The sequence below is a fragment of the Cebus imitator genome, unplaced genomic scaffold (assembly GCF_001604975.1).
Source record: "Cebus imitator isolate Cc_AM_T3 unplaced genomic scaffold, Cebus_imitator-1.0 Scaffold526, whole genome shotgun sequence".
Lineage (NCBI taxonomy): Eukaryota > Metazoa > Chordata > Mammalia > Primates > Cebidae > Cebus > Cebus imitator.
Window position 1 is genome coordinate 1,066,817 of NW_016107841.1, and position 22,369 is coordinate 1,089,185.

The 22,369-nt window shown below is 41.4% G+C and overlaps 1 protein-coding gene and 1 pseudogene across 4 annotated transcripts; both read left to right on the plus strand.

The window, feature by feature from the left end:
• Positions 1 to 469: 469 nt before the first annotated feature.
• On the plus strand, positions 470 to 20,370 carry GOLGA7 (golgin A7). 4 transcript variants are annotated; one of them, XM_017514560.1, is made up of 6 exons: positions 470 to 635; positions 902 to 1,034; positions 7,298 to 7,450; positions 14,360 to 14,461; positions 15,523 to 15,585; positions 18,971 to 20,370. In XM_017514560.1, the coding sequence occupies exons 2-5, from the start codon at positions 924 to 926 to the stop codon at positions 15,568 to 15,570; spliced, it is 414 nt and encodes a 137-aa protein (XP_017370049.1). In that variant the 5' UTR covers positions 470 to 635; positions 902 to 923; the 3' UTR covers positions 15,571 to 15,585; positions 18,971 to 20,370. The 4 variants fall into 4 exon arrangements, with proteins under 4 accessions (XP_017370049.1, XP_017370050.1, XP_017370048.1 ...); XM_017514561.2 differs by having other exon boundaries at positions 526 to 686; positions 15,518 to 15,585; XM_017514559.2 differs by having other exon boundaries at positions 534 to 686.
• LOC108293245 lies at positions 18,995 to 21,872 on the plus strand (annotated as a pseudogene).
• The last annotated feature ends 497 nt before the right edge of the window (positions 21,873 to 22,369 follow it).

Sequence of the window (22,369 nt, forward strand, 5' to 3'; positions counted from 1 at the left end):
CCTTGGGTCACTTGAGGAGCGTGGGTGGGGGCTGGGTGAATACCGGGGTGAGAGGAAAGCCGTCGCCAAAGAAGAGTGGGGGGGCGCTCAACGCGGGTGCCCAGGCAGGTTCTTCGTCCTCGCTTCTTGGCCCTGTCTCACGAGTCCAGGGACTAAATGGATCCTCTCGAGCCTGCTTTCTACTTCTGAACACGATGAGCGGTTTGTGTTTCAGGGTTTGGGGAGCGGGTGTTGCTTTCTACGTTTTGTGTCTTAGTTGGGTGGCATAACCCACACGTAATCTGCGACGTCCAATCAACAATGAAAATAACCCCTCACAATAAGCGATCGGGAACTACCTGCCACAATCATTAGGGAAATGACACAGCAGAGAAGCTCCGCCCCTCACGCCCCCGCGCGCTCTCGCCCTCTGCAGCCCCACAGCTCGCCCCGCCCCTCTCGTTCCGGAAACCACCCCGGCGAGGGCGGAAGGCGGGGTTGGCCCTGGCCCCGCCCACAGCGTTCCCCTTCCTAGGCCCAGCCCCACAGCGATCAGCTTCGGCAGGGTCGCTTTACGGCCGGAGAAGACGGTGGCTCCCAGACTTGAAGTAGGAAGCCGAACTGAGGGGCGAGGAAGAGGCTTTTTGCGGCAGGACGTAAGTGACGGCGAAGACAGCGCGACAGCAGCTGGAGGGCAGAGGAGGCGGGTTTGTGTTTCCCGGGCCGAACCGGGTTGTGCGGGGCGCGGGGCCTTGGCCAGGTGGCGGCCAAGGCCCGCGGTGGCAGCATGAGTGAAGGGGAGCGGGGCGGAGGAGGCCTTGGGCTGCTCTGGGCGGCGGGTAGGGGCAAGGGGCTGGTGGGCCGGAGTCCCGGGTCCAGGCCTGGACTTTGAACCGCGGTTGGTGTTTCCCCGATCCCGCAGCGCGGCCGGTCCCGTCCTCGCCATGAGGCCGCAGCAGGCGCCGGTGTCGGGAAAGGTGTTCATTCAACGCGACTACAGCAGTGGCACACGCTGCCAGTTCCAGACCAAGTTCCCCGCGGAGCTGGAGAACCGGGTACGCCACCTGGCTCCCCACGCCTGCCCTGGGCGAGGGGGGAGACTCACCAGGGACGGGAGGGATGTGGGCGACACCCGGGCCGCTGAGGGCCCCGCGGTTCTGGGGAAGGCCAGGCACAGAAGGGGCCTTGGCCAAAGGTGTGAGAAGAGAGCCACTAAGCAAGACAGGTGTTTGGAGGAGGAAGAATGATAGGCCGGTCGCCGGGGTTGACGACCTTACAGAAGTTTGTTGCCAGGTGCTGGAAATCTGGACCCAGCAGTCTTCTGCACTCCCCCAAATCCAAACCCCGGGTTTTTGTCGGCAGCAATGAGGAGCCAATTCCTGAGGCTCCAGGCCACCTCAGTCACCTGGTTGTAAACTATATTCTCATATCTTTCCGCACATGAGGAATCATCATCATTCTCATGACTGGTATTTGCCGCCTCTGTGCTGGTCCCACTGTTTGGTTGAAGGGGTTTATTAAGTGCATTGCCAGGCGATACATTGGAACCTTGAAGACACAGAGCGTTAGATAGGCCTGGACAGGAAAATACCTCAGAACAAGGCCTTAAACTTGTCACATCCACTGGGAGCCACCTGTTTTGTCTTGCATATCAAAATGGTCATCAGCATATAGGTCTTTTGAGCAGCATTGCGTGCAAAATGGAAGAATGGGATTTGTTTCCCCTTTCTTCAGACTTAGCAAAACGTTTTTTTAAAAAAATCATTGTATCTTCTTGTAGCAGTAATGGAGTGTGTGCCTGCCTGTGTTTTTGTTTGCCCACATGTGTACACTCAACCAAAGATTCTTTTGGTCTTGACCCATGTTACTACGTAGATTCTGTTTCCTGTTAAGGTATCAATTTCTGGTGAGCTGGGAGCAGGTTTTGTGGCTCTCTCCTCTGTGACAGGGAGGGCAGGGCCTGAGAGGTGATTAGGCATTCCTTGGGTGTAGGGCTGAGAGATGCTGGTCATGGGATAAGTGGGTGTGGATGAGTCTGTATAGAGAAATGTGTAGCAGTTATTTACAGTCAGTTTACAGTGAGGTGGGTTGTACTGCCCTATTGCCATGGTTGGGAAATCAGCAATGATCCATTATAGCTTCCTTCATTTTGACATAATAATTGGCAGGTTAGTGGCCCAAATATGTTTCTTTAACTGCAAATTAATCAAATATGCCTTTTAAAGATGGTGAAGCGACTTGTTTCTGAAAAGCCATTTAAATGGTGCAATATGTTGTCAACTATGTTCTGAGTTAACTCAGCTTGACAGTAGGTGAAACTACCCACAGTGGTTTGAAGAGGTAGAAATTGAGCAACTGGCCAGTTGGATAGAGCTACTGAATGTTATTTTAAAATAATTTAACATCACAATTGATGTGCTTTACATGTTAAGATTTACATGGAATCAGGCTGGGCCCTGTGGCACGCCTGTAATCCCAGCATTTTGGGAGGCCAAGGCGGGTGCATTTCTTGAGGTGAGGAGTTCAAGACCAGCTTGGCCAACATGGTGAAACCTTGTCTCTACTAAAAATAGAAAAAGTAGCCAGGCATAGTGGTAGGCGCCTGTAATCCCAGCTACTCAGGAGGCTGAGGTAGAAGAATTGCTTGACCCTGGGAGGTGGAGGTTACAGTGCGCCAAGATCATGCCACTGCATACCAGCCTGGGCAACAGAGCAACACTTGTCTTGAAAAATAAATAAAAAGATTTACATGGAATCAAACAAATGTTTTTTATTTTTAAGCCTCTGATGGAAACTATAACATATAATTTATGTACTTCAAACTCAGAATATATTCTTTTTCACCACCATTATTTGGACATTAAAGATTCCTTTGCTTTAAGGTTTTAAAGCAGCACTTACGACTCATATATTTGAGCTAAATGTGTGTATGCAGAATCAGACATCAGCCTTCCATTCTGTGTGTGGCAGAACCTTTATTTTGTAATCTAAGTACAAAAGTACAGTGTAGTTACAGTGCTCCACTGATCTCAGGAAATGGATGTTTCTAAATTCTGGAGTCCTTTTACCTCTTTGACTTCATATAGCCCAGAACTGCTTGTGGTACTGAGTACAATATGGAATGTTACATGGTGCTACTCAATTGTGCCTTTGAATTTGTTTTTTTCTTTTTAAATGTTAGGGTTAAAACACTAGCTTATGCTTTAATCCACCAGAAAAGCTTTGATTGTGTGTGTATGCATCTATGTGTGTTGAGATTAAATTTAAATTACAGGTTTAAACTTTCCTTGCTTTGATGAAAAACTGAAAGATATCTGTTTCTCTACTACTTACCCCAGAAATTTTACTGATCGCTCTGCCATTGGGGCTGATTTTCCTTTTGTGAGAGCATCACACTTGGCAACGTAATAGAGAAAGAGACGAATATGCAAGTGTTCTGTGTTATTTTAAAGCATTTTTTAAAAATACACACACATTTGTGCCCTTTAATTTGAGAGTAAAGGACAGGTTCTGTCTGTTAACAAGTTCATTTTCTCTGCTGCCTGTTAGAATGTAATACTTTGATGCTTAAGCGTTTTGTTGCCAGAACAGTTCTTTAAAGGAAACTTTATTCTCATTAGCCAAAATACAGATCTCTTAGTTACCCTTGGTCTGGGTAGAAGAATGAGTGAACTGTAATTGAGGCACTTGTTCCCTTATTTCCCTTTAAAAATAAGTCTCCCCATCTGGTTAGTAATTACCTTAGACCTGCCACCCTTGATACATGATCACTGGAGGCTTCACCATGCTTTCTACTGTATAGTTCAACAAGAAACAAAAATTTGGGGAAAATGAACCTGATTTCTCTCCATTCTGACATTTGATGTTTGTGGGTTCCAGTTTTATTTAGCGCTGACTTCTTGTATCTCTAAATTTTGATAGAGCTCCTGTATCAGTGCCCAGGAACCTAAGGGAGAACACTGGCCACTGTTTTTCATAGCCTAACGGTAGTGAGATACAGATGCCAACATTTTGTTCTCATGAGCCCTTTCTTGTGAAGTTTGTCATTTGCCTTTACTGATGCCTTCTGTGATTGTTACCCATTATTTTCCTTTTTAAAAATAACCTTTCAAAAACTTGTTGGCATTTACTTTTCTTTAACCATTTAACTTTTTTTTTAAATTAGCCTTTTTGTTTGTTTGTTTAACTGACATATGATTTGCCTCTATCCTATAAGGCATTGTAATCTCGAAATAACTCATAAGAATTAGTGTTTCTGGCTCAGCATGGTGACTTGCACCCAGGTAATCCCAGTTGCTCTGGGAGGTTGAGGTAGGAGGATCACTTGGGACCAGGAGTTCAAAAGCAGTCTGGGCAACATAGCAAGCCGCTGTCTCTAAACTTAAAAAATAATAATAATTAGGGTTCCTGGGATAAATAGTAATTCTAATATGGAAGAAATAAGATGTTTCTGGGTTGAATCCATGATTTTAAATTGTATTGTACATAAAGAAAGAGAAATAATTCAAGGAATTATAGGCATATGAAATGTGATTGGAATTATTTAGACTTTTGTAGACTTATCAGTGGACAAACTGAAGGCATTAACCTAGGCATAATTAGGTGAACATAACAGCTTACCATTTTTGTTCACTGGGCTCTCCTCAGTCTGTTTTCAGGAATGAGAACTCTGACTTAGGTTCCCGGATGACCAGCTTTGACACCACATCTTCAAGGGGTAGCTCAGTGAAGAATTGCTTAAAGGCCATCTTTACCCACCTAGCCTTTGTCCAAAACTCTAATATTCCTGGAAATTTAAGATAACTCCTTTTGAAAAATGGGTAGAGCCAACACCACTTTAGAGGTTACATTAAACTAATGCATGCCACTGGCTTATTGACTCCTCACATTTTCCACACAAAGGACAAAACAATGACTGCAACAGCTTCTAATATAAAGAATTGTCATAGCTTATGGATGGTCACGAATTGTTTTACACTTTAAAAGATTACGTTCTTGGCCTGGCATGGTGGCTCATGCCTGTAATCCCAGCACTTTAGGAGGCCAAGGTGGGTGGATTGCCTAAGGTCAGGAGTTTGAGATCAGCATGGTCAACATGGTGAAACCCCGTCTCTACTAAAAATACAAAAATCAGCCAGGCGTGGTGGTGTGCACGCCTCTGATCCCAGCTACTCAGGAGGCTGAGGCAGGAGAATCACTTGAACTCGGGAGGTGGAGGGGTTGCAATGATCCGAGACCCTGCTGCTGCATATGTTCTTGGGGCCAGGTGCAGTGGCTCATGCCGGTAATTCCAGCACTTTGGGAGGCCAGGCAGGTGGATCACGGGAGGCCAGGAGTTCCAGGCCAGCCTGGCCAACATGGCGAAACCTCGTCTCTACTAAAAATACAAAAATTAGTTGGGAATGGTGGTGCATGCCTGTAATCCCAGCTACTCAGGAGGCTGAGGCACAAGAATTACTTGATCCTGGGAGGCAGAGGTTCCAGTGAGCCAAGATTGTGCCTCTGTACTCCAGCCTAGGTGACAAGAGTGAGATATGTTTTTTTTCTTCTTGTGAGAAAGGGTCTCACTCTGTCACCCAGACTGGAGTGCAGTGGTGAGATCTCGTTTCACTGCAACCTCCACTTTCCAGGCTCCAGCAATCTTCCCACCTCAGCCTCCTGAGTGGCTTGGACTACAGGCTTGTGCCACCATGCCTGGCTAATTGTTGCATTTTTAGTAGAGACAGGGTTTTATTGTGTTTCCTAGGCTGGTCTCAAACTCCTGAGCTCAAGTGACCCACACACTTTGGCCTCCCAGAGTGCTGAGATTACAGGCGTGAGTCACCACACCAGACGATTTTTTTTTCTCTGGAGTCATTTCTATTATAAAGAAAGACTTAATAGGGTTCACAGCAACCAGGAAAGTGGGGAAAAGGCCAAACAAAAAGTATTTTTAAAGAAAGAATACAAAAGAGAGAATTAGTAAATAAGTACTTATTAATCTTAGAAATAAGGGAATCCTTATGTGAGAGAAGGCCTAGAGTGTGAACAGATAAGAATGGCAGTATTGGATGAATGCTTTCCTAATGGCCCTTGAAAGTCCTGGGATGAAATAGTGAAATTTGAAATCTGTCACACAAAGTACTATTAGAAGGCAGTAAAGTAATATTGGAAGAATAAAGTAAAAGCAGATGATTGAGTGAAATGATGGGTGACAGTACAGATTCTTATGTGAAATGTGTGGAACCAAAAGTATTTCAGATTTTGGAATATTTGTTTATACTAGTGAGTTATCTTGGGGATGGGACCCAAGTCTAAACACAAAATTCATTATGTTTTATATCCACCTTCTACATATAACCTGAAGGTAATTTTATACAATATTTTTAATGACTTCACAAGACAAAGTGTGTGTACACTGAACCATCTTATCACCCTTTGAGAACATGCTTGCATGGGAGAATCTGGCTGTGCATAGAAAAGATACTTGGCAGCTGACCTGGGCTGGAAGGGTCTTTTTTCCCTTGGGGACACTGAATAAACTGTGTGTTGTGCACCTGCATTTTGACTGTGACACCTCACATGAGGTCGGGTGTGGAATTTTCCACTTGTCATATCAGTGCTCAAAAGTTTCAGATTTTGGAGCCTCTCTGACTTCAGAATTTTAGATCAGGGATGCTCAACCTGTAGTAGTATTAGTGTAAATTTAAGATAATGGTGTCACCAAATAGGAAGAAGTAATAAGAATGACTTTATTTGAAAAATTGTGTGTTAGCTTGAGATTTTACCTTAACCAATTTTACCTTATTTAGTAACAGGATAGTTACTTTAAAAGAGATAGATTGACTAAACAGAATATAGAACTTAGGCCATTTCATCATTCTGCTAAAATGCCATTCCCTTTGGCCTAGTAAATTCCACTGTTTGGTTACTCAATTTCAGATTACCTGCTCTCCCCAGATAAAGGAAACTTAGCCTTTGTATGTGCCCCCACTAGACTTTATATTTGCCCATGTCATAGTATCTGATAGTAGGTGCTCAGTAAATGTGAATCTAAATCAATAGAAAGAGGAATAGTCTAAAGTTACTTGAAATTCAGTAGAAAGAATAAAAAAGTAAAGAAGTACCTTATTGAGCCTTAAAGCTATCCAGTATTTATAAAAGGGATAAAATTAAACAAACTAAGCAGTTTCAATAACTTAGGCCCAGATTTAATCACCAAAAAATGGTCAACTGTTAGCTAAGAATGGTGACAAAACAAGATAAATTAGTGAGACCATGCATTAGTACGTTGATTTTTTTTTTCAAAACTTACTTTTAAATTTTTTCTTCTCTACAGATTGATAGGCAGCAGTTTGAAGAAACAGTTCGAACTCTAAATAACCTTTATGCAGAAGCAGAGAAGCTTGGCGGCCAATCATATCTTGAAGGTTGTTTGGCTTGTTTAACAGCATATACCATCTTCCTATGCATGGAAACTCATTATGAGAAGGTAAGGCTACATTGTTTTCACAGAAATCTCTTAAAATCATGAGAAAGGCAAGTTTATTACATATTGATGCTTACATAGTGATAGTTGCCATAACATACGTAGGGGCATTTATCATTCAAATTGTGTTGTTGCACCTGTGTACAGAGCACATAGTCCTGAGTCTTTCAAAACAGGTCACAATTGGTGTGTTCAATTGCAGGTGACATGTCACTGTTCAGACTGGCTTACACTTAAGAAGAATGTAGAAAATCTATATGTTCTCCTACTCAGCTTTCTGGGAATGTTTTTACTTTATTTCCCTAAGTTTCACTCTGTCCTCCCACCTGAGTTCTTAACTTTTCTTTCCAGCTGCCTGCTAGCTCCCAAATTGCTGATTTCTCAACCTAAGGTGACCAGAAGTCAAACTTCCCACCTCCCCATTTTGTCAATGGCACCCCTGTCTTTTCAGTACCATCTTTGGGCGTGGGGGATAAAGAAGAGGGAAAGACTGCAGTGTCTTCCATTTTCCCGGTCATTAAGTTTTTGTGATTTCCTCTGCCACTATCCTAGGGTACGCCTTTATTCTCTCTCTTCTAGACTTTTGAAATAGTCTGACTTGTCTCATCTCTTCCCTCCTTTTGCTTTTCTGAACTATCTGCTGCAGTGTTCATAAAACAGATTTACTTCCCCTACTACTTCTGCCAAGTCAGAGAACTTCCCTGGCTTCCCATTTTTTTGCCACTGAGTAAAGTTCAAGGTCCTGCTCAAACTGACCTGTTTACCTTTCTAGCTCTACCTCATATTCCTTCCTTCACTTTCTTCCTCAGCCAAACTCCATCCCTCCCTGGTCAGCAAACATAGCCACTGTGGTTCTCCTCCACCTGGAATGCCATCTTCCCAGGTTCAAATCCCACCAGTCCCTTAGGTCTCACTTCCATCTAACTTTTTCTCTCTTTCAGTCAGAATTCTTTCTCTTCTCTGTGTCCCTACAACATTTTATTTTTATCTGTTTTCTGGTACTTGCCTCACTCTTTTTTGGAGTGTAGCAATTTATGTTCTTGTCTTACTTGCCCTTAAAGTATGTATTTTTCTTGAGGACAATGCCTTAACCATTTTGTATCCCTCTTCATGCCTAACATCATGCCTTTGGTATATCAGGCACTCATTTAATATATGTTAAATAAATGACTGTAAATTAATCAGTGAATTTTGACAGTGCTTAGAAAATGAAATGCTATGGGAATATATTTTACCCTATCTGATAGAAATGTCTTACACTCCATGTAGTGGAGAGTGCATGTAGTTGCAGCCAAAGCTTTTGGGGCTTGTAGCTGAAAATGCTGCTGCATTCTTCATTACCATGCTGTTACTATAATTCCATCTCATATAAACAGGTATATTTAATATAGTTATTTATATCCTTCCCATGTTGAAACGGGAAAAGTTCTCTTGCCCCCACCCCCCATGTGGGGCCTGCGATGGGGGTGTGGTTTGCTTCTTGAGTGCCCCGCTGCTCAAACATCTAGGGGAGCATACAGATGGGCAGACTGTGGGGCTCCAACCCCATGGCGGTATCTAGGGGTGAATGTGTTACAGCTCCTGAAGCCCCAGTGGGCGTGTGTTACAGGGTCCGTAGGCAGCTCGTGTTAGCTCATTAGACCCCTGCCTTATCGCAAGGACAGAGGGCTTTCTGTATCCCAGAGTTCTTGCCTTGGTGTACTGGAAGAATCCGATCGCATGTGGGCTTGGAGAATGAGTGGAAGGTTTTGTTGAGTGGAAGTAGCTCTCAGCAGTTGGGGGAGCCAGGAGGGAGATGATCTTCCCCTGGAGTCAGGTCGCTAAACAGCCCAGCTCTTCTCTAACCACCCTGGCCAAACTCCACGTCATTCCGCCAGTTGATTGCCTACCAGCGATCCAGTGGGCTCTTAGGCCAGTGTTTTCCTCTCGACATCCTGTGTGTTCCTCCACCGATGTACACCTCTCCACATTCAACCACCTATGTGTCTGCCTGCTAGGGTCTTGGTTTTCATAGGCACAGGATGGGGGCGTGGCAGGCCAGGGTGGAAATGCAACATTTGGGCAGGAAAACAACAATTGCTGTCCTCACCTACTGGGCACTGGCCCGAGGCGGAGCGCTAGCCAGGGACCATGCCCTCCTCTACCCAGCACTTTCCTGCCCCCTTCTGTATCATTTAGAGAGACCACGCTCTTCCCTTCCTTATCAATACCACACAGAGAAGCTAACTTTCATTCCTGTTTAACTTTCAGAATCAGAAGTTACCAAGGCTCAGTGTCAGCTTTCTGTTTTAGTGTATCTCCTCTGTAATAATATGTTTAGTGAGTGAGGCTCAGGGGATTTGTTTGCTCAATAACTGTTGAAAGCCTACTATGTGCTAAGCAAAGTGCTGGCAGGGCGAACGTGGTTGCTGACCTTGTGGGGTTCATAATTAAGTGGTGACAACTGATAACAAGGAAACATAAATAAAGCCAACAAAATTATACATTATGATAAGTGCCTTGAAGGAAACAAACTGGCCTAGGATAGAAAATAATAGGCGGGACCTAATCTAGAATGTATAGTCAGAAGAGGCCTCTGAGGTGGAAACATTTAAGCTGTTGCATGAAGGTTGAAAAGCCTGGGGCATTGAGGCAGAAAGATGAACATACACAAAGGCCCAGAGAGCTTGATGGGCCCTGGGAACTGAGAGGGGGTGATAATTAAAGGCATGAGCCTCAGCACCCAGCAAGATTTTCATTTTAAAGAGATCTCTTTGCTTTGTGGAAAAAAGGCATAAGAGTAGAAGTAGGGAAACAAAATAGGAATCTCCACAGAAGTCCAGGCAAGAGTGATATAGCCTGGACTAGGAAGGGAATAGGGGAGGTGTAAAGAGGTGACCAGCTCCAAGGGATATGCTGATAGTCGGCCCTGAATGTAGGAGGGGAAGGTAAAGCTGATTCATATGGATAGAAACTCGATCATCGGGAATGGCTATTTACAGCAGTCCATAATATTGCCAATTTAAGGTAGAAGTACATCTCTTGAGTATTTTATTCATGCTTAGTGAAGTATTAAAGGGCTTGTCATTACTTTTGTTGATAAAATTTTAATTAATTTGTATTTGTCAATGTATATTTGCTGAAATGGATAGAAGTACTGATGTCATTTGTAAAAAAAAATTGGTTATTGGTTGCTAGTCAGGGTATGCCAATTATGAGATCTTGGACAAATTAATCTCTCTGAATTCTCTCAAATGGATATTAGAATTAATAATTTGCCTCAAATGTGGTTAGTGCTTAATAAACAGTGTTTTCTTGAGGTGCAACCTCCACCTCCTGGGTTCAAGTGATTCTTGTACCAGTAGAGACGAGGTTTTGCCATGTTGGCCAGGCTAGTCTCAAACTCCTGGGCCTCAAGTAATCTACCTGCCTTGGCCTCCAAAAGTTCTAGGATTACATATGTGAGCCACTGCACCCAGCAGCCAGTCTTTTTTACTTTAACTTTAAAAAAAAAAAAAAAAAAAAAAAAAAAATAGAGATACGGTCTCATTATGTTGACTAGGCTGGTCTCACACTCCTGGCCTCAAGCCATCTTCCTATCTTGGCCTCCTAAAGTGCTAGGATTACAGGCATGAGCCACTGTGCCCAGCCGAGATAGATTTTAAATGAAGTTATCTACGTAAATTTTAATCAGATATTTGTACACTCATTTACAATTTTTTATTTTCAAGTATAAGTAACCTTTTAACCAGCTGCTCGTTTATTTGGATATTGAAAACACTTAGCAGATCTCAGTTAAAATCTTTCCAGTCAATAGTCTTGGAAGATGGTCCTTAATACCAGAAACACAATGGTTATTGGTTGATCACAATATATGTTTTAACTTGGATTTGTAGACACTGTGTAAGGTACTATTTTATAGGTGTAAGCAAGGCCCCTTTCTTTTTATAGAGCCAATATTATAAAGCCAGTAAAGACCAAATAAAATGAATCCAGAAAGCAAATTTAAGGCATCAAAAATAGGTGGTATTTTGTAGAAACTGAACATGGATAACTGTATTGTGCAACATTAATAACTGGAATGATCATAGTTAAGATATGATATACTTTAAATGGAAGTATGTATTTGTATTTCTCATAAAATTATTAAAATGTAAGCACAGCTGCCCTCTCCGTTCCCCAGTTTGTCTCTGAGGAATTTTTGTGCTATTATTTTCTACTTACGAAAGTATGGGGTTGAGTCATTTAGTCCCTATTGTTTTAAACATCAAAATTCCTAGTCTGCAAACAGTAAGCCAAATATAATAGTGCTTATACTTTGTCATGTGTGTTAAATTTATTGAAATTGTAAATAGGCCTTTTAAAACTCACTAGAACAATCATGCATTTTTCCCTAGAATGTGCTATTTATTGATTTAAAATGAAGATAAAGACTTCAGTGTTATTTCTCTATTGTTGCTACCCATGATAATTAGGGAACAAATGGGCTCGTAGAAGGTTCTCCTCTCAGTATCTCTCTGCCTTGTTCATGAACTAGAAAACATCCCTTCTGCCTATGTGCTGTAATCTTTAGAAGGAAGACAGGCGAGAACTCGAATATGTTCTGAAAACACTGAGACCCTGGTGCTCCTTAGCCTCATCAGGCTGTTTTTCTTGAAGGTCTAGTAGGCTTTCTCCAGTTTAATATTCTCAGGGAGGGCAGTAATTTTTTCCAAGGTTTGTGTTTCACTTTGTAAATATTATACAAATTGAAGTTTTATTGAGGACTTGAGAGTAACAGATAACTTTGTTTAATATTAATATTGTGGTTTGCTTTGACATTGATTTACCAAAAATAAAAAAGTGTGAATAAAATGTCAACATGAGGTTTCTTGGAGGTGAGAATGGTGCTTTGTCCTTTCTGAGATCATGGTATGAGTTTACACATATTAATGCTTTTCCGCTACTAAAGAGACTACGAGTTCTATTGTTTGTTTGTTTTAATTTTAATTTTATTTTTATTTTGAGACTAAGAGTTTTAAAGCATCTTGTTAAGGACAGTGTTGCCTTCACCGACATATTATAAGAAGATTTAGCCCTTATATGAAAAGAAAACTAATTGTTTTCTTTCTGAACTGATACCCAAGCGCACATCAATGTTACTAAAGTTTATTTTTAAAAAAATCCTTGCCCAACGAAGTTATGCTTGAACCAAATAAAGGAATGATGTTTCTTTGCTAGTAACCTGTACCCAGAGAAAGGAGGAGGAAGGCTATTCTGAAGGAATCCTTTCTTTGAAACCAGCCATGCAGGCATTTTTCTGAGTGTCTTCCCTAGTATTAATCGACTGGAGTGAAGGGAGACTGAGTCTCCAGTTTCCAGTTCTGGCAGGTGAGCTGAGGAGGAAATTGGAGAAAAGATTGAGAGGCCTGAGTTGGACACCTTTATGGGCTGCTTCCTTCTATTCATTATTTCAGGATGATTGACAAACTCTGATGTGAAGTTAGTGCCTAAGGGGTTTTTTTTGTTCATAAAGACCAAGCACAGCTCAAATGTTTTGAGTGCTGAAAGTAGGAGAATGATACATGCATTGCTTCAGGTAATTAAGATGAAAAAAAAATCTTTTCTTTAGAAATAGTACTCTTTTAATTTATTATATAAGAACCATGCAGACTGCTCTTTCAATAATCTTAAGCTTTCTTAAAGAAGCATAAAACATGAGATTTTTTTTATCCCCAAAGAATACTTGAATAAACTGTTTAAATTACTTTCCTTCAATAAGATTTTATACAAAACATGTAGAGTTTTTACATTCTAAATCGGTTTATACCAAAGCATCTAAATTGTAACATCCTAATTTGTTAGTTTGGTCTGTATGTTATATAAGCCACACTTAAATCATTGCTTAATTTCCAACTTTATTTTCATACAGTTCTTTTTTCCCTTTTAAGTTGTGATCACATTTGTGACTTTATCATTTCCTAATAGTGTGAATTTAAGGAAATATATAGTAATTTAAAGAACTGGATTAAATCCTCTTTGAACATTAGAGCCAGGAAAAGGTTATGATGACTTTGAGCCTGAAGTAAAACATGTAACTCTTTGATTTTGGATATAGCTATTAAGATTTATTTTCTTCTAGCTTATCTGTCTCAGAATTGCCCTTATTAAAGCTGGAGATTTGGCAATTTCCAGAAGTTCCTTTGTATCCTATCTGGTTTTTGTCTACATTTGCTTTGACTTTTACAAGCTTAATACTAAACTTATAAATTGTGGTTCCTGTCTAGGAAACGAGCAAACTGCAGAATAGTACTACATGCACTCATGGAAATGACATAAGACACTTGTAGTTATCAGAAACTCCCTGGCAGCTAATGCCCACAGGCTCTCCAAAGGAAATAAACTTTTTAGTTTTGAAATAACGGGACTACCTTTTGTTATAGGCCAACCTTTCATCATTACTTTAAATCGATGAACATGTACAAAGGAGAGAAGCAGTCCTTTAAGTTTTGTAAATAGTCCTTTAAGTTTTGTAAGGCCAAGTACTGTCCTTGATTTTAGACAATGTCATTAACAACACTTTATGAATAGGGAAAGAGAAGCATGAGCAGCCATTGTGTATATAACCATCTGTGTTTCTCTACGTGCAGGATTGAGGTGACTGGGAAGTGGGAAGTAGGAAGGAGGGGGTTAGTTCTCACTGTGCTGTGTATGCGTTTGCATTTATTTACATTACATCGAAGATATTTTTGACTTGAAGAGTCCCTAACACTTTGCTATATGTCATATGTAACTCATGTGAGCCAAGTAATCACAGCTGTATTCCGCCATATGAATATCCATGTGACTTGCCTTGAAAACGAATTCCTACTGCCTGAATATTTTGAGATCTCACTAACACTTAAAGGGAAATCTGATGAAGTTTGTAAAAAGCTGTGGTGTTTCTTTTTTCAGGTTCTGAAGAAAGTCTCCAAATACATTCAAGAGCAGAATGAGAAGATATATGCTCCACAAGGCCTCCTCCTAACAGACCCCATTGAGCGAGGACTGCGAGTTGTATCTTTTTAGTCCAGATCATAAGGTCTAAATATTATAAAAAGAAAATGTTGGTATTGTTTGGCATCAGTTAGAGAGAATTAACTCCCATCCTGTATTTGCCTTAGGAAGTTTCTGTGTGAATTGCATACCTACTGTAAACCCCCTGTCTCCAACATTTTTTTCTATTAAGGCATGTCTCTCCTTCCATTGCATGGTGCAGGTCTCTGTGGTTTGTATACTATCTGGGCACCATCTTTCCTGGTGGTTCTGAGGGCATCTTGTAGTAATAATGGGAGTGGTTTGAGTAATGCATTTCAGCTGCAGAAATCCTGAACCTGAAGCCCCTTTGAAATGGATAAACTCATAGTGTGTGGTGAGACTTGTCATCCTAATGAATTGCAGTTCCGTGGGTTCATCTGACTAGTTGAAATCAGTTATAGCTGCCAGATGTATAATTTCATTACCTTTGACATACTGTGCATATTTTTACAGGCAGTAAGCTTTGAAAATCACTATGTGATTTTGGTAAATAAAATTGCAAAAAAGTAATTTAGCTTGATAACTGGAGCAATGAGTAAATGATTATTTCAAAAAACCTAGGTCGCATAATCCCAGGCCTTCCTGCTGATAATAATTTCAGCAGTTTTATTATACTCTGCAACAATAGTTCTTTAACTTTCAGGGGTCATGAACCCTTCCTTTCCCAAGAAAAAAGTTTTCATATAATTTCAGGGCATTTTAAAATCCCTGAATTCATTACCTCCGTGGATTCTCAGTTAAGAGCCCCCTAGTTCTACAAATAAAACATCTTTTTCAGAATTTTGTTTTGTTTTGTTTTGTTTTCAAAACATAAATCATCGGTGTTTGTGAAGGAACTGCATGTGGACTACTATAAATAATTACATTTCTTAAAATTTTCAGCAAATTGAAAGCAAACTTAAGTAGGAAAAAAATTTAATAATTTAAAAATAAGCAAAGCAAACTGAAAGCAAAGTCTGCAGATCACACCATCCACCTTGCCATGTCCCCTTTATCTGTTGTGTCCTGTAGTGTGTTTTCTTAACAGCCATGCTGTTTAGATTGAAATTACCATTTATGAAGACAGAGGCATGAGCAGTGGAAGATAAACCATAGAATTAAAGGTAAATATGAAATGATATGGCCTGTATGTAGCTTTTGCAATTTTAGAGGATGCATGAATATTCTTCCCCTTATGGTAAATAAGTCATTAAATCATGCAGTTAAATAGTGATGTATTTGCTGTGTTAACTTAAGCTAGTCACCGTATCAGCTTGATATTTAAAATGCTTATTCAACCCAAGTTCTATTTGGTGATAGAGAATTTAATTCTGATTTTTTTCCTGCTGTATTGTGTTCAGAATGGTTTTGTTGTTACTTTGGTGGGGAACTGAGGGATGGCGGTTACTTGGCTTGTTTTAATATTTCAAAACTATCCTAGGCATATAAATACTTGGGTTTTGCATATAAAAATCAGTTGAGAGATGTCTGCCTATATGACAGATGGCTTTAATAAGTAAAGGAACATTTCAGAGGGGAGTGGGGAGATTCTGAATATTCCATTTATTTTATTTAAGTAGCTTCAGACCCTTGCAGAAGAAATGTTACCTACTGAGTAGAAACATAAATTTCATTCCTTTGTTTAAAGTGTTAATGTCCTTAGATATTCAGATACTACCCTTTAATGAGTAAGAAACAAATTAATACTGATAATCTCTAGGCAGAGTCATGTTGAAGCCGTAAGCACTTTAGCATAGCCTTCTAAGTGACAGGAAGTAGCAGATCACTATTTCTACCAATTTCAGTTACGTGGTCTTCCTACCGAAAATGTTCTGCTGCTGTGCTTTTCCAGTTGACTGTGCTTACAGGTCTCTGTCACTAATTAATAGACAGCACAGACACAGAATGTATCAAAGCAGACATATGTCTTCCTAGGGCTACATTAATAAAAGCTATGATTTTGAGGGCACCTACTGTGTGCCTGGTATTATACAAATGATACTTCTGAATCTCACAAGAAACGTGCATAGTATTTCCCCATTTTACAGATGAGCAAACTTGACTACAAATAGATGAAATGGTGTTCTCACGGTCACACAGTTAACAAGTATTGGGATTGGAACACAGGTCTGATTGACCATTAAACCCCTGTCTTCTACACCATACTTCCTCTCAGTACTTGCAGCAGCAGGAATATGAAGAAAGGGAAGAGTTCATCAGATTATTCTAGAGGTTTATCCCCTTCTCTTGTTCAATACTTAAAAAAAAATACACTTTGTCTGCTCCTGCATAGTTTATTCAATCCTGCAAGCCATGCAGCATTCCAGAGCTGCCTTCTTTAGCACTAGTGAATGTGTCACCTGAATTCCTGAAAGCCAAATATCTAAATCATGGTATCCTCTGCCATATGTTTTATTTCCTTAAAAAGGCTTTGTTGGCTGGGCACAGTGACTCACGCCTATAATCCCAACACTTTGTGTGGCCGAGGCGGGTGGATCATGGTCGGGAGTTCGAGAACAGCCTGACCAGCATGGTGAAACCCCGTCTCTACTAAAAGTACAACTATTAGCTGGGCATGGTGGTGGGCGCCTGTAATCCCAGCTACTCAGGAGGCTGAGGCAGGAGAATTGCTTGAACCCAGGACACAGAGGTTGATTGTGCCACTGCACTTTAGCCTGAGTGACACAGCTAGACTCCGTCTCAAAAAAAGGGCGGGGAGGGCCTTTGTTTTGGAATACTTAGTGTTGCTTGTCCATATACTTTCTCATGTACAATTTTCAAACTGATACTTCTCAAACAAACAACCAGGAACCTTCTGTGTGGCTTTTGTTCCACGCCATGGGATAAGTTTTTATATCAATTGCAGCTGTGATGACTTGGCACAGCCCATTTATTGTGACTCATTTTGCAACTATTATTGTGTAATCATGTGTTGGGGTTTGAGCAATTACACACCAGAGGCTAATCTATCAATATTCAAATAACTGTGGAATTTTACAGTGGGAAAGATTTACATTAAGAACTTCTGGATACCATCTTTCAGGAATGCAGATATATTTATTCAGCACAGTTTCCTTTTTGGAGTATGTGTTCCCAAGGTCCAGGATGCAGTGTGGGCTGAGATCTTGGAGAAGGGAGGGAAACTCTAAGCATAATTTATTCAGTTCTTTTTTTCTTCAGTCTGCACGTTGTCTACAATTTGAAGCAATATATGGGAATTAGTGACTTAACAAAAGACTATGCAAACATGAAGAGGGCCATTATTTTTAAAAAGAGCTTTAAACCAAAACACCTTTCTTTAAGCTTAATTTTTATAATATCTTGCATATATCTTTATTACATCTTTATTGTTAGATACACTGGTTTTTTCTCTGTGAATTAAGATTTCGATGTTTATATAAAAATAGAATACATAAGGCCAGGCGCAGTGGCTTATACCTGTAATCCCAGCACTTTGGGAGTCTGAGGCAGGCAGATCAGAAGATCAGGAGTTTGAGACCAGCCTGACCAAAATGGTGAAACCCCGTCTCTACTAAAAATATTTTAAAAATTAGCCAAGCATGGTGGCACACGCCTGTAATGCCAGCTACTCAGGAGGCTGAGGCAGGAGAATCGCTTGAACCCAAGAGGCGGAAGTTGCAGTGAGCCGATATTATACCACTGCACTTCAGCCTGGGTGACAGAGTGAGACTCCATCTCAAAAAAAAACGGGAATACATGATTATTCCATCACAATTAATTAGTGACAATAAAAACAGCTAATGTTTGTTGGCACATATGTGCCAGCACTATTCTAAATGCTTAATTTTAATCATCACAACAACCGTGTGAGGTAAATACTGTTATCTAGATACTGTTATCCCTGTTTTTCAGATGAGTTAGCAGAGGCAGAGAAGTTGCTGGCCCAAGGATGAACAGCTAGTAGACAGCAGCCTGGCTCCATGGTGATGTGCTTGGTCAGAGATGCGAATGTGTAGGACTTACAGATTTGTAGCCTTTTTAGCTGTAGACTCATTTAGACAAATAGTACCAAGATATTTTAGTAGATAAAATCCTGGGTTAGTAGAACATAGAGCACATATAAGCTCATATTAGTTGATAGAAGAAAAATGGTTTTACAAGTTAGGCCGGGCGCGGTGGCTCAAGCCTGTAATCCCAGCACTTTGGGAGGCCGAGATGGGTGGATCACGAGGTCAAGAGATCGAGACCATCCTGGTCAACATGGTGAAACCCCGTCTCTACTAAAAATACAAAAAATTAGCTGGGCATGGTGGCGCGTGCCTGTAATCCCAGCTACTCAGGAGGCTGAGGCAGGAGAATTGCCTGAACCCAGGAGGTGGAGGTTGCGGTGAGACGAGATCACGCCATTGCATTCCAGCCTGGGCAACAAGAGCGAAACTCCGTCTCAAAAAAAAAAAAAAAAAAAAAAAAAAAAAAAAAACAGAAAAATGGTTTTACAAGTTATCTTCAACATCTCTCTCAAACCTTTACCCCTTCCTCTAATTACAGATTCCACTTCCAGCCGGGCCCCTCATGTATCCACTGGCCGACCGCAGGGTGTCCCTACCTCCTCTCCAGAGCATCATTCCCTTCTATCTGCTGCCAGAGCCACGGTGCCATTTACTCCAAGGACTCACTTTCTACAATTCCACACCTGGAGTGACCTCTCGTCGCTCAGCATCCACTTTGTGTTTCCAAATTGTGTAGGACTCTGTAATCTTTTGATTAGTTCCTGGGAAAACACAATGAAGCATTTTACTTTTTTATTCAGAGCCATTTAATAAAACACGCAGTTGGTCAGCCCAGTGCAAAGCTTATTTCTTACCTGCCACCAGTATGTACCATTGGTTCTCTTCATTCCTTGGGCCAGCTTCTCAGGTGGCTTTAGACCTCAACAAGTCGTATCTTAGCCAGTGTTCCCTCTTGTTCCCCTAAATTAATAAAATGCTTTTCTCCAGGATTTTGGTGAGGGGTTGGCTGTGACTGTGGTTTTGCTAATTCATCTCCCAGATTTCAAAGAATTACCAGTTTTGCCATGACTCAAATCTTAAGATCTGTTTCTACTATTTAGTTTCTCAAACCGAAGCTCATTGAAAAAATAATATATAATGTTATTTGTTTTATTATAGCAATTATTCCTAATTAAAGCAGTATTTAATGCAATTTCCAGTTATGTCGTTGGAGAATTTTATGTCATCGTTGCATTACCCTGAATGTTGAGAAGATGTGATGTGTGTTGCTTGTTCATCAAAAATCAGTAAGCACAATAAAGTGGATGCCAAACCATCAAACACTTAGATGTTCCTGCTGTGTCCCTGGATATGTAATAAGCAAGTATAAAAAATAATTATAGTTTTGTTATAAATATAACTTATGAGAAAAAAAAATTTGATAGGAATAATACTGTATATTACTAATTTTTAACTATCCCTACTGGCAAACCTTATAACTCACAGAATTTTCTCATATACAGTATTCAGTGCACAGAAATCTTATGATTGGGTCAAGTACAGTAAGTTACTTCTAAGAAAAACTCTCAAGTCTGAGTCAATATTTGTAGCTCTCCTTGTGTGTTCCTAGGATCAGGGCCGCTTATGCCTTTCATTCATCCTTGGAGTTTGAGAGCACTGTATTTTGGAGAGAGTTTAAAAATACAATAGGAGAGGGAAACCATTAAAAGTTTCACTGTCAGAGATATTGTAGGTGCTAATACTGGATTTCGTCTTTCCGATTTAATTTCTTTTATGCGTCTGTTAGTCATTCAATAAATCCCGTAAGTATGTGTAACATTTTAATTGTGTAAAACTTGTTTGTTACCTTACAGCCTGTAATAGTGTGTCTGCATTTTCAACCCGTTGCAATAACTTTGCTGAAATATTAACACATTAATAAAACTTTTCTTAAACAAAGTGTCTCTGTGTCATATTTGGTGGGATTTGGTGGTAAATGATGGTAAAGTGGTAAATGATAGGACACTAAATTTGGCAGATAATACTAGAATTGTAGTAGTGTAGTATTCAATGTGTCAGTGTTTTTAAATATCTTACATTTCTATGTCATACCTCTCAATTTCTTATGTTTTATCTTACAAGAGCTAGTATATTATAGGTAAAAACCAAGGAGTAGTCATTGGCAAAGCCTGAGTCCTGTCCTGCCGCTCTCCTCCCTGGATAGCATCAGCTTCACCACTCGCTCCACCTTCTCCACAAACTACCAGCAACAGGGCCAGCGTCAGTGCGGGTGCTAGGGACTCAGGCTCCCAAATCTCTGTGTCCTGATCAACCGATTTCTGGGGTCTGGGGGCCTGGCCACAGGGATGGTCAGGGGTCTGGCAGGAATGGAGGGCATCCAGAATGAGAGGGAGACCATGCAAAGTCTGAACGCTTGCCTGGCCTCCTAACTAGACAGAGTGAGGAGCCTGGATACCGAGAACCAGAGGCTGAAGAGCAAAATTTGGGAGCACCTGGAGAAGGGACCCTAGGTCAGAGACTAGGGGCCATTACTTCAAGACCATTGAGGACCTGAGGGCTCAGATCTTCACAAATACTGTGGACAATATTCACATCATTCTGCAGATCTACAATGCATACTTTACTCCTGATGACTTCAGAGTCAAGTATGAGACAAAGCTGGCCGTGTGTCAGTCTATGGAGGGTGACATCCATAGGCTCCACAAGGTCATTGATGATACCAGTGTCACTCGGCTGCAGCAGGAGACAGAGATCAAGGCTGTCAAGGAGGAGCTGCTCTTCAAGGAGAAGAGCCACAAAGAGGAAGTAAAAGGCCTACAAGCTCAGGTTGACCATGGAGGTAGATGCTCCCAAATCTCAGGACCTCGCCAAGATCATGGCCGATATCAGGGCCCAATACAATGAGCTGGCTAAGAAGAACCAACAAGAATGGACAAGTGCTGATCTCAGCAGATTGAGGAGAGCACCACAGTGGTCACCACGCAGTCCACCAAGGTCAAAGCTGCTGAGATCACATGGAGCTGAGACATACAGTCCAGTCCTTGGAGATCGACCTGGAGTCAATGAGAAATCTGAGGGCCCCCTTGGAGAACAGCCTGAGGGAGGTGGAGGCCTGCTGTGCCCTGCAGATGGAGCAGCTCAACGGGATCCTGCTGCACCTCGAGTCAGAGCTGGCACAGACCTGGACTGAGGGACAGCACCAGGCCCAGGAGTACAAGACCCTACTGAACATCAAGGTCAAGCTGGAGGCTGAGATTGCCACCTACCGCCGCCTGCTGGAAGACAGCAAGGACTTCCATCTTGGTGATGCCCTGGACAGCAGCAATTCCATGCAAACCATCCAAAACCATCAACCGCCAGATAGTGGATGGCAAAGTGGTGTCTGAGACCAGCGACACCGAAGTTACAAGACGGTAAGCCAGCAGAAACGGTACCCTTTGGGGAGCGAGAGCCAATAAAAAGTTTAGAGGTGGAAAAAAAAAAAGGGAATAGTCCATGGTAATTAAAAAATGTATATATTCTTTTGAGATGGAGTTTCGCTTTTTGCCCAGGCTGGAGTGCAATGGCACTGTCTCGGTTCACGGCAACCTCTGCCTCCCAGGTTCAAGTGATTCTCTTGCCTTAGCCTCCCAAGTAGCTGGGATTACAGGCGCCCACCACCACACCTAGCTAATTTTTGCATTTTTGGTAAAAACTGGGGTTTCACTGTGTTGGCCAAGCTGGTCCCGAATTCCTGACCTCGGGTGATCCGCCCACCTTGGTCTCCCAAAGTGTGGGAATTGCAAGCATGAGCCACAGTGCCCGGCCTAAAAAATGTATTTAAAGAAATAAGTCATTGGCATGTTTCATTAGGAAAAAGGTGTCACAGTTATTGTTACTATCTTGGATCACCTGGTGACTCAGGTTTTTTTTTTTTTTAATTTTTATTTTTTTGGGC

Coding starts and splice junctions, on each gene's coding strand:
- GOLGA7 (XM_017514560.1), top strand. CDS start 924: ATGAGGCCGCAGCAGGCGCCGGTGTCGGGAAAGGTGTTCATTCAACGC. Junction 1,035..7,297: donor CCGCGGAGCTGGAGAACCGG/GTACGCCACCTG, acceptor TCTTCTCTACAG/ATTGATAGGCAGCAGTTTGA. Junction 14,462..15,522: donor TTGAGCGAGGACTGCGAGTT/GTATCTTTTTAG, acceptor CATGCTGTTTAG/ATTGAAATTACCATTTATGA.